The sequence below is a fragment of the Lutra lutra genome, chromosome 3 (genome assembly GCF_902655055.1).
Source record: "Lutra lutra chromosome 3, mLutLut1.2, whole genome shotgun sequence".
Taxonomy (NCBI): Eukaryota; Metazoa; Chordata; class Mammalia; order Carnivora; family Mustelidae; genus Lutra; species Lutra lutra.
This window is the reverse complement of record NC_062280.1, coordinates 9,654,942-9,667,092: the sequence shown is the minus strand read 5'-3', so window position 1 is coordinate 9,667,092 and position 12,151 is coordinate 9,654,942. Positions and strand designations below refer to the sequence as shown.

The 12,151-nt window shown below is 37.6% G+C and overlaps 1 protein-coding gene across 5 annotated transcripts in view; it reads left to right on the top strand.

Moving 5' to 3' along the window:
* Positions 1 to 12,151, top strand: part of SF3B1 (splicing factor 3b subunit 1) — a 60,353-nt gene that overhangs the window by 32,862 nt on the left and 15,340 nt on the right. For 3 of the 5 annotated variants that reach the window (XR_007125752.1, XM_047720660.1, XM_047720659.1), the window contains exons 3-7: positions 1,195 to 1,361; positions 4,756 to 4,860; positions 5,295 to 5,409; positions 7,246 to 7,325; positions 8,298 to 8,468. Coding sequence is in view for 4 of the 5 variants with exons in the window: in XM_047720660.1 (XP_047576616.1) it covers positions 1,195 to 1,361; positions 4,756 to 4,860; positions 5,295 to 5,409; positions 7,246 to 7,325; positions 8,298 to 8,468 (638 nt within the window). In the remaining variant the exon portion in view is untranslated. Of the gene's footprint in view, positions 1 to 1,194; positions 1,362 to 4,755; positions 4,861 to 5,294; positions 5,410 to 5,535; positions 6,939 to 7,245; positions 7,326 to 8,297; positions 8,469 to 12,151 lie in introns of those variants that run through there. The other 2 variants (XM_047720663.1, XM_047720661.1) reach the window with 2 other exon arrangements.

The following is a 12,151-nucleotide window of genomic DNA, read 5'->3' as shown; positions in this document are numbered from 1 at the left end:
CCCAGGCGCCCCTCATTTAATCTTTAAAAAAAACAAACATGTAGGAAACTGGGACACAGAGGTGAAATAACATTAATTTGTGGAGAAAGCCTTTATTTGAAGGCAGACATTTTGATTCCAGAGCTCAGACTCTTACTCATAAAATTAATGTCATGGTGTTTGCAGTCAAACTATGTAGGGCTCTGAATTCTAGGCTATAAAGAATTTAGACTTTATCCTTTATTATTTTACTCTTCAGAGTGTGGTCCTAGATGTTTAGGACAGCACCTGAGAACTTGTAAGGAATGCAGAAACTTGGGTCTGATCCAGGCCTCCTGCATTTTAACAAAATCTGTAGATAGTTTGTTGCCCATTCTAACTTGAGAACCACTCTCCATAGTGCTGTTGGTTTTTCATGTCTGGTCTTGTTGAGTTTATTTATTTTTTAATTAAAAAAAATTTTTTTATTTGTTTGACAGATATCACAAGTAGGCAGAGAGGCAGGCAGAGAGAGAGGAGGAAGCAGGCTCCCTGCCAAGCAGAGAGCCCAATGCGCAGGGCTCGATCCCAGGACCCTGGGACCACGACCCCAGCTGAAGGCACAGGCTCCAACCCACTGAGCCACCCAGGTGCCCCTGGTCTTGTTGAGTTTAAATGATCTTGAATCGAGTGCTGTTTTTTGTCCCTTATCAACATTGACAGTATTGTTTTTTCATTTGGGGAAAGGTTTTAGAATTTGACAATAATTTAAACTTTGGTAACCTGTTCTAATTTGTAGTTAATGAAATGGTAAACATCTCTTCTGTGTACCAGTATTATCTCTTGAGGTAGGGATGTATTAAGTGTATTAAAAATCAGTACTAGGGGGCGCCTGGGTGGCTCAGTGGTTTAAGCTGCTGCCTTCGGCTCAGGTCATGATCTCAGGGTCCTGGGATTGAGTCCCACATCGGGCTGTCTGCTCAGCAGGGATCCTGCTTCCCTCCGTGTCTCTGCCTGCCTCTCTGTCTACTTGTGATCTCTCTCTGTCAAATAAATAAATAAAATCTTTAAAAAAAAAAAATCAGTACTAGGTATAGTTCTACTAACTCCTTATGTATTATAGTTATTTTAAAGTTCGTGTATTTAGAAGAGTAGTTTGATACCATATTCCTACTAGAGATATGCATTGTTTCGGGTCTCTTTGGAAAATTAAAGTCTGTATTAACTTTCTTACAGATATTGAAGCACAGATTCGAGAAATTCAAGGCAAGAAGGCGGCTCTTGATGAAGCTCAAGGAGTGGGCCTTGATTCTACAGGTTATTATGACCAGGAAATTTATGGTGGAAGTGACAGCCGATTTGCTGGATATGTGACATCAATTGCTGCAACTGAACTTGAAGATGTGAGTTACTGAGTATCATGAGTCAAGCATTTCTTTGATGAACAGAAATATAAAGGAATTTTCTCTTTTAGTCATCTTACTTAATCTGGGAAGACTTGGGGAGTTGAGGGATTTTTCTTTTGGAGACTAAAACTGTTGAAGGTGTCCTTCCTCTTGAAGGTCCAGAAACTTCTGAAAGTGATCACTTCTGAATCTTTATGTTAAAACTAATTTGTTTATCCAGCAAAGAAACTGCAAATCAATTGAAATAAGTCAATCAAAGAAAGACAACTATCATATGATCTCCCTGATATGAGGAAGTGGAGATGCAACATGGGGGTTAAGGGGGTAGGAGAAGAATAAATGAAACAAGATGGGATTGGCGGGGAGACAAACCATAAGAGACTCTTAATCTCACAAAACAAACTGAGGGTTGCTGGGGGGAGGGGGGTTGGGAGAGGGGGGTGGGGTTATGGACATTGGGGAGGGTATGTGGTATGGTGAGTGCTGTGAAGTGTGTAAACCTGGTGATTCACAGACCTGTACCCCTGGGGATAAAAATATATGTTTATAAAAGATAAAAAATTAATAAATTTAAAAAAAAATCTGCAAATCATTAACTGGCATAAAGTAAATCCCTCTTGTTCCCTCCTGAGCTCTATCTAGAGTAGCCAGTGTGAGATGTGACTTCATTGTAGATAGCCATCTGTCCTTGCTACCTTTGACTACTGACTTGTGTTTGATGCTGTGTGTGGTTTTCCCCTTGGCATCCTTTTTTTTAAGATTTTATTTATTTATTTATTTGTCAGAGAGCATAAGTGAGCACAAGCAAGGGGAACAGCAGACAGTGGGAAAAAGCAGGCTTCTTACTGAACAAGGAGTGGGACTCGATCCCTGGACCTCTGGGACCTGAGCCAGAGGCAGACACCCAACCCGACTGAGCCACCCAGCCATCCCATCCCTTTGGCATTTTATTTATTTATTTATTTATTTTTTTTTTTTACATTTAATTTTTTTATTTTTTCAGCATAACAGTATTCATTATTTTTGCCCCTTTGGCATTTTAATAAGAACTGAATGCTTCTTATTACTGATGCTAATGGCCTTTTTTAGTTACTCTGGAGGATGACCACTTCTCATTTTGAAGTGCATCCCTCCAAAAGTGTTTTTATATGGTACTCATAGCTTGTTTTGTCAGACCATTCCAAATATCCACATTTGGTGAAGTGGCTGTTCATTTTTTTGCATAATTCAGTAACAAACATTTTATGTATATGGATTTTATCAAACTTGTTTTTATGAAATGCAAGCCACATTTTATTTTCTAGTTGGCACTTTTTTCTTTTAAGAAAAATTTTAAAGTTCTAGTGGTACAGTTTCCAGAAGCTAAGGGAGAAATTGTGATTTTTGTTTTTGAATAAAATAAATGAGGTGTTAAAATCTTGGGAGTTAATCTATTGTTGCACCTCTTATAGTTGTAAAGTAGCAGTATAACATTGGTCTTTGAACATACTGCTAGGGAGACAAATACATTTAAAATTAATTATATTTTATATGTGTGGTTTAATCATGTTTAAGAAACATGAGTTAAAAAAACAAGGAGGGGCAGCTGGCTGCCTGAGTCAGTAGCGCATGAGACTCCTGAGGTGGTGAGTTTGAGACCCACATTAGGTGTGGAGATTACTTAAAAATAAAACCTTTAAAACAACAACCAGGAAACTAGAGAATTCTAAATAAGCTGTTGGCAGTTTCCAAATTTGAAAAACAAAAAGTATTTAAAATTTTTCTTTTGAAGATTTTTATTTATTTGTCAGAAAGAGAGAGTGGGAGCAGAAGCAGGAGAACCAGCAGGCAGAGCAGGTAGAGGTAGAAGCAGGCTCCCCACTGAGCAAAGAGCCTGATGTGGAACTTGATCCCAGGACTCTGGAATCATGACCTGAGCTAAAGGCAGATGCTTAACTGACTGGGCCACCCAGATATCCCCAAAAAACAAATTTCATTATGCTTTCTGTAAGAAAATGAAATGCTCAGGCTTTTTAGTCCATACCTACTTCATTTTAATTAGCTCCATAGAAATCACTCCTTGTTTAGCCTTTTTTAAAAGAGAACTAAATTTAATTTCTTTAAAATGTTTATGAATTGAAAGAAAACGTAGGTGTTTGCAAGTTTTATGAACAAAGGTTTGGATACCACTTTGCCATTTAGTCTTTTGATACCATGTTGAATCTGTATATTCTTTGTAATTTTTTTAAAAAGATTTTATTTATTTGACACACAGAGAGAGATCACAAGGAGGCAGAGAGGCAGGCAGAGAGAGAGGGGAAAGAAGGCTCCCTGCCGAGCAGAGAGCCCCATGCAGGGCTTGATCCCAGGACCCTAAGATCATGACCTGAGCCAAAGGCAGAGGCTTAACCCTCTGAGCCACCCAGGCATCCCTATTCTTTCTAATTTTTAACTGCTGACATTTTCTTTGCAATTTTTTTGGGGGTATTTCTTCTTCTTCTTCTTCTTTTTTTTTTTAAACAATTTTTATTAATATATAATGTATTATTCGCCCCAGGGGTACCGGTGTTTGAATCATCAGGCTTACACATTTCACAGCACTCACCTAGCACATACCCTCCCCAATGTCCATAATCCAGCCACCCTGTCCCTACCCCCCTGCCCCCAAACAACCCTCAGTTTGTTTTGTGAGATTAAGGGTCTCTTATGATTTGTCTCCCTCCCGATTCCATCGTGTTTCATTTTTTCATTCCCAGCCCCCGCCCTGCCTCTCAGATTCCTCATATCAGCAAGATATAATTGTCTTCCTCTGATTGACTTATTTCCTCAGCATAATACCCTCTAGTTCCATCCACATCGTTGCAAATGGCAAGATTTTGGGTGTTGTTGTTTTTTTTTTTTTTTTTGGATGGCTGAGTAGTGTTCCAGTGTATATATATACCACATCTTCCTTATCCATCCATCTGTTGATGGACATCTAGGTTCTTTCCATAGTTTGGCTATTGTGGACATTGCTGCTATAAACATTTGGGTGCGCGTGCCCCTTCGGATCACTACGTTTGTATCTTTAGGGTAAATACCCAGTAGTGCGATTGCTGGGTCGTAGGGTAGCTCTATTTTCAACTTTCTGAGGAACGTCCATGTTGTTTTCCGGAGTGGCTGCACCAGCTTGCATTCCCACCAACAGTGTAGGAGGGTTCCCCTTTCTCCGCATCCTTGCCAACATCTGTTGTTTCCTGACTTGTTAATTTTAGCCGTTCTGACTTGTGTGAGGTGGTATCTCATTGTGGTTTTGATTTATGTTTCCCTGATGCCAAGTGATGTGGAGCACTTTTTCATGTGTGTGTTGGCCGTCTGGATGTCTGCTTTGCAGAAATGTCTGTTCATGTCTTTTGGGGGCGTTTCATTGCAGGATGACGATGACTACTCATCATCTACAAGTTTGCTTGGTCAGAAGAAGCCGGGATATCATGCCCCTGTGGCATTGCTTAATGATATACCACAATCAACAGAACAGGTGACTTTCCTTTTGTTCTTCTCCCCTCCTGCCCCTTTTTAAAAATTAAAACCAGAGTTTATTCAGCTAAGGAAAACTGAATGTGTCAATTTCCGTGGAAGCTCACCTAGTTTAGAAATCAAGTTGTTGGAATGTCTTGATGAGAGTTGATTGCGAGGATTAGAAGTAATAACTGATTTATTTTGTTAAGGTAATCATTTCATTAAATAAAAAAGGTAATCATTTCGTGAAGAGTTGAACGATGTGGACATGTATATTGTCTCATTTCCCTCTGTCTTAGTTTTTCATATTAATATTTATCCTGAAATGATAGAAGAGAATTCTTTCATTAGTAGGTATTAAACATTTTTATGTGTCTTCTCATGTTCTGGTTTTTACATACTCTCTTTGGTTATTTAATAAAGTGGTTATTAATGAAACATACCTCTTTTCAGTATGATCCATTCGCCGAGCACCGACCTCCAAAGATTGCTGACCGGGAGGATGAATACAAAAAGCACAGGAGGACCATGATAATATCCCCAGAGCGTCTTGATCCTTTTGCAGATGGTAATTCTTTCCCACTTTTCTATAAGTTTTCAGGAATTTATTTGTCTTAAGTTGTCTTTAGCCCTTTGATTTTTTTTGGCATGCTTATGAATTTGCTTTTCTTTTTTAAAATCCCCCTTATTATAGATATGTATATAGATTTGGTTGAAGTCACAGATGCCATATTCTTCATCTTTATAATGCAAGTTTTCTTTCCAGGTAGAAGGACAAGAAAATAATGAGCCAATGCCATAGAAACGCAAAGGGTTAAAGGTTTTTCTTTTACTTTTGTTTTGGGTACGCTTTCTATACTTGGAACAAATGTGTTTTTCTGCTCAAAATACTTTCAAACTATTGAAAGTTTTCATTCCAAATCCTAGACTTTTGGGCTTGTTACTTTTGAGAAACTGTTTCTCACATTAGAGCTCCCCCCATATTGCTCTAAATATAGTTTAGTAAATGCACCTACTTTGCTCTAAGCATACTTAAAGTTAAAACAAAAGTATGTATACAAAGACTTTGATATTTTTAATAGTTGGAGTCTGTTTTGCTAATTTTAGTGTGCAGGTCAGCACAAGGGGCATAGTGAGCCTGATGGAAGCTTTCCTCAGGTGAGTTTCAAAAACAAAATTAGGTGCCTGTTTCTTAGAATTAGATTCTGCTGCAGGTTTACAAATTAGACTTTCAGCCTGCATGAATTAGTAGGGATATTCTTTTTTTACTTGCATAATTGTAATTGATTTAAACATGTATGTCAGAATTCACAGGCCCATACTAACTGTCCTTAATTTCTTTCCTACAGCAGTACTGCTATATGCCAGTCCTGTCTGCATTCTTAAGGGTGCAGTTCAACACATCCTCTCTAGATTATGGTGAAAAAGTATTCCAAAGGAAGTCATATCAGAGCTAGTGTCAGAAAGAATGACACTATTCAATTGGGCATGATCTTCAGCATAGGAAATGTCTTAGAATTTTATTACTTTTTCCTAAATTGTGATGCTATACTACTGGTATAGCTAATTATCACATTTCTAAAACATAGTGTGCCTCTGTGAATCTTGTTATGTACTGTTTGGGCTTCTTTAAGATATTTTGAAGTTTGAAAGCACATGCTGAAACTTGAACCAAGAGACTAACACATCTCTTTGTACACCACTTTTCTTCTGTGTGCAACATAATAACTGGTAGAAGTAATATATTTCAAGTAATATGTTTCCGATTGTAATTTATACTTTCTAAGAAAATAAAAATGTTTTTGGGTCAACGGAACTTAAAAAGAATGAAGCCCTTTTTAGTAACATGACATCAGAGTAAGATGATAGGTATATTTTAAAAGTCAGATTTTCTAAACTGCAACTGTTTTAGAACGTTATATGGAGAACTTCTCTAGATATAGTTATTTGTAGTCAGGATTTTAACAGCTTGCAACAGGTAATGTTTTGAATATAAATATCTTTCCAAAGTGTTACTAATGGTAAAGAGATAATTTTCTAGGCTTCTATTCTGCTGCTTGAAGTCAGAACTGCTGATGGAGACAAAGGCACGAAAGTGTACGTATTCCGGATTAGCAACCCAGGAACCCATCACTTCTGAAGACTCTAAACTGTGCTGTCATTTTGTTTTTATATGCATTAAAATATTTGTTTTAAACTGCTGTAGATATGTTTGTGTTCAAACAGGTTAAATTGATCAGCAAACTCAATAAAAAGTAAGATGTATAATTATTAAAGCTTTCCATCAAAAAATAAATTAAATGATTATGCAATAACATAACATTAGAGCAGGGCAGATAAATCAATTTAACCTAATTATCTTTTATTTATTGTACTCTTGTCCTGTTGCTGTTCTTTTCTGCAGGAGGGAAGACCCCTGATCCTAAAATGAACGCTAGGACTTACATGGATGTAATGCGAGAACAGCATTTAACTAAAGAAGAGGTATGTGAGCGTGATTTTTTTATTTTGGTGGTTGTGAAAGAATGTAAAAAGAAAGTTCAAATTGAGAGACTTTTATGTTTCCTTTTTATTTGTTGCACAAGTAATATTTTTAGTAGTATTAATAAAAATTAAATTGAGAAAGAAACCTTACCCAAAATTCTGGCTCCTCCCAAATTAAACTTTTCATACTTCTATATCCTTTTCTAGTCCTTGGCCCTTTGGCTGTATGTCTGGATGTGTACACATACATGTAAATGTATGTGTAGCTATACACAGACATGTATCTTACGGTGGTTATATCTGGGGGGAGGACTGGTGGTGTGTGTCTGAAACAAATGGCTGAGGGAAAAGTCATACAGTTAAATCATTCCCTGAAAAGCTTCTAAAATCTTCCATAAGATTCAGTTTGGGTATGGGTAGAGAATTCTGAAGGATTTTTACTGACCTGAGGTGATAGCTCCATTTTGTTTTAATAGTAAGCCTCCATAACTTTATTACAAATATGTAATGTGTTATATGGAGTAAGTGTGGTAATGGAACCTTATTTAAAATCATGGGGTAAATTAAATGTACATTTGTTATGACTACGTTGTATATGATTTATGTAGTTATAATTTTTAAGTTTCTGCTTTTAGCCACTTTTCTATCTTACTACATAGTCTGAACTGTTACATATGTGAATTTTAAATAAAATTTCTTCCATGAAAGCGTTACTCTTTAAGATTTTACTTCACTGTTTTTAAAGTAGGGTGCTCTGTGTTAGAAATTCCAGAGGTGCTCATCTTTTGTTCAGAAAGACATTGTATAGAACTAGAAATACAGAAAGGAAAGGGAAATAAGGAATGAGACTCCTAGTAGCATAGAAAGCACAACAAGCGAAGACAGTGACATTAAATTGAAATGACTGCTGATTATATGAAAATATGTTGAGAAGGTTTTGGAGATACTCAGTGCCTGTTGAAATATTTTTAGAGAGAAATTAGGCAGCAGCTAGCAGAAAAAGCTAAAGCTGGAGAACTAAAAGTTGTCAATGGAGCAGCAGCATCCCAACCTCCCTCAAAACGAAAACGGCGTTGGGATCAAACAGCCGATCAGACTCCTGGTGCCACTCCCAAAAAGTTGTCAAGTTGGGATCAAGCAGAGGTAATTTATTTTGATTTTTAATGACGATTGTTATTATTTTTGGAATTTCCCTCCCACATGGAGCGTGTTAGCCTACTCTTGTCGACATCAAGTTAACACAGACCAGGTGGCTCAAACAATAGACACTGATTTTTTCACAGTTCTGGAGGCTTGAAGTCAATATCAAGGTGCCAGCAAGGTTGATGTCTGGTTAGAGTACTCTTTTTGGCTTGTAGAAGGTTGCCTTCTTGCTGTGTCCTTATGTGGCCTTTTCTCTGTGTGTGCATGAAGAGAGTAAGCGAGGTCTCGTGTCTCTCCTAAGGACACCAGTGCTATCAGGTTATGGCCCTAACCTTATGACCTCATTTAACCTGATTACTTCACTAGAAGCTGAATTTCTAGATACAGTGACATGGGTGGTTAAGGGCTTCAACGTAAGTTTTTTTGGGGGAAGACACAGTTCAGTTCATAACCTGGAATAAAGGAACGTTCCTTCTGGAGTATTAAAATAGATACTTCAGTATGTCACATTGTGGAGGTTGAGTACAGTATAGTGATCTTCATTTTTGAGATGGGTAATTGAACTATCTGACCACTGGTGTCGCGTGGGTAGTGCTACCGCATTACCTTAGTCAGTTTGTTTTCTTAGAGAACGTCTTTGGGGATTGTTTTTATTGTTTGATTTGTTTATAAACTTTTTCAAAATTGTAAAATAATAATAACATAAAATTGCCATTTTAACCATTTTACAGTGTACAGTTTGGTGGCATTAATTACACTTACAAAGTTGTATAACTATCTCCACTAATTTTGAAATTTTTTCATTACCTTGAGCAAACAGTAATCATTAAGCAGTACTTCTCTATCCCCTCCAGCCCCAGAGAAAATTTCAGAAGAATTATATCTCCTTGAGAGCTTTTTAGTTGAATTTGTTTCCTGTTTTTCCTTTCCAAAATAGAAATAATAAAAAACCTTAAACTGTTCCCACTATGAAATTGACCGGTATGCCTACGTCTGTTCTCATTTACTCCTTTATTTCTGAGTTGTCAGTGCAGGTTGAACAACTTCATTACATACTATTTCCCATCCCCTGTTACTACTCAGAGACTTTTGTATAACGTCAGTTTTTTCTCTGTACTCCAGGTTATTATCAGCAAACACTTTGTACCCATTTTTCTCTTTAAAGAACAAAAAACTACAGGAAACCATCCCTTGATCCTCACATCCCCTTCCAGGTGCCACCGCATTTCTGTCTCTTCACCGCAGAACGCTTTGAATGAGTTGTCTAAACCTGCAGTCTCTGCTTATCTCGTCTTCTGCTTATGCCACTCCACCAAAGCATCTCTTGTCAAAGTCACTTGACCTTCTGGTAAATTCGGAGATCAAGTCTCAGTCCTCATATCCTGTATCATAATATCATAGATTCTATCATTTATCAGTGGCATTGACCATTACTTGATTCCCTTTTCTTAGGTTCTGGACTTCAGTCTCTCCTGTCCTTCTTATACTTTCCTCACTGACTCCTATTCCTCAGTCTTGTTTGCTGGATCTTCCTCCGCTTCCTTGAACTTGGGGGTTTTCTAGTGCTTAGTCCTTGGACCTCTTTTCCATCTAAATGCATTCCATAAGATCTCGTTCCTGTCTTCATAGACCATCCTGTAAGACGCTCCTAAATGTACAAATCTATCCCCTACGTGTCCTGGGTTCCCAGACTTGACACTTTCATTTGGACGTTTAATAGACATTTCAGAACGAGTTTTTCTTTCACTTATCCTTTCCACCCTGTTCCCATGTCTGTTGGTGCGAACCAGATCCTTAGAGTCACGTCAGTGTCATCCAGTAGTTACTCTCTTGTCCCAAATTCTATCCATAAGTACATTTTGTTGGCCCCACCTTTAAATATATTCGGAATCTAACCTCTTTTCATTACCTCTTGTCTCCACCGCCCTAGTCTTAATCACTTATTTTTTTTTCCCCAAAGATTTTATTTATTTATTTGACAGAGATCACAAGTAGACAGAGACGCAGGCAGAGAGAGAGGAGGAAGCAGGCTCCCCGCTGAGCTCGATCCCAGGACTTTGGGATCATGACCCGAGCTGAAGGCAGAGGCTTTAACCCACTGAGCCAGCGAGGCGCCCCGTCAATAATTTTTTTTAAAGTTTATTTATTCACTAAAGTAATCTCTGTACCCAGTGTGGGGCTCAAATTCATGACCCCGACATCAGGAGTTGTATGCTCTTCCACCTGAACCAGCCAGGCACCTCCTAAGGTCACTGTTTCAGTGTAAGATTACTGCAGATTTATTTACACACCATGGCAGTATTTTCCCAAACCCAGAATTGGGATATAATAAACCTAATAATTTCCTCACACTTGAGTTTAAGGTAGACCTTGAAGAGTTCCCATTTGCTTGCTGATATGTGAGATTTGGTTCTCTAGAATATGTTATTATTCAATTTATTATTTGTTTTAAAGATTTATTGATTCAAGAGAGTGAGAGTGCACAAGCAGGGGCAGAGGGAGAAGCAGATTCGCCTGCTGAGCAGGGAGCCTGATGTAGGGCTCGATCCCAGAACCCTAGGATCATGACCTGAGCCACCCAGGCACCCCTAATTATTACTGTATTTAATTATGTAATTGACAATGCTAATTTTAAAAACTGGGAAAGAGAAACTTGTGCTGTTATTTGTATGCTCATGAAACCTACACACGAGAATTTGTCTGTCTTATAAAACTATAGAGTTTCAGATGCTGTTTTCTTTCATTGTGCTCGTTTAACACAGCTCCATCCTAAATCAGGACTGTGGGAGTTACAGTAGATAGTACAAAGAGTTTATTTCCTACCAGATCAGCAGAGAAGCAGTTGCCAAATAGGAAATTTTGAACAATTTATCTGCTTCACTCACCTAATTGAAAATTTCTCAGCCCTGAATGATACATAGAATCTTCTTAATGGGAAAAAAAATTGAGCCTTCAATTTGTTGTGGTGTTTATGCAGTTTGCAAGTATAAAGCTAAATGGAATTCTTGTGTTGGATAGAGCATCTAATTTTAAATTAAAAAAGTGTATTACAAAACCTGTGGAATACTTCAGCGTCTTAAATAGAAATTTTGTTTGCCTAACACTGAAGCACCTGCTGCTTTGATACTGTATTGTCTGCACTGTGCAGGTTCTGTTACCACGGGCTGTCAGATGCCTTGCATCACCTACTCCTTGTCTCCATTCGAACGATAATGGGAGCTTTGATTACTTCACTCTACTTCTGATGTTTTTTTTCACTAGTCCTGTCAGCATCAGTTTGAGGATAGTACAGATGTGATTGTAAATCTGAGGGTTTGAAGTTCTGTGACAATATCTAGTTATAAGATAATTACCCAGGTGATCCAAAACATACTTAGATTAATTAAACACACAAGAAATTGAACAAAAACACTAAAATAGTATCTTAGTGAAAACTCATAGATAATATGTCTCTAAGCACAGTTTGGGAAATATTGCTGTAATTTAAAGTTGACATTTTTGATTGCAGATCTAGACAGAGAAGATTTAGTGATTTTTCTCAGAGTTATGGAGCTACTAATGATATATCCAAGACTTATACCCGAAATACATTTTTTTTTAAGATAGGGCTTTTTCATTGCTTCAGATTAAAACTTCACATTGTTTTTAGTCAGACATATTTGCTCTAAAGAAGGTATCGCTTA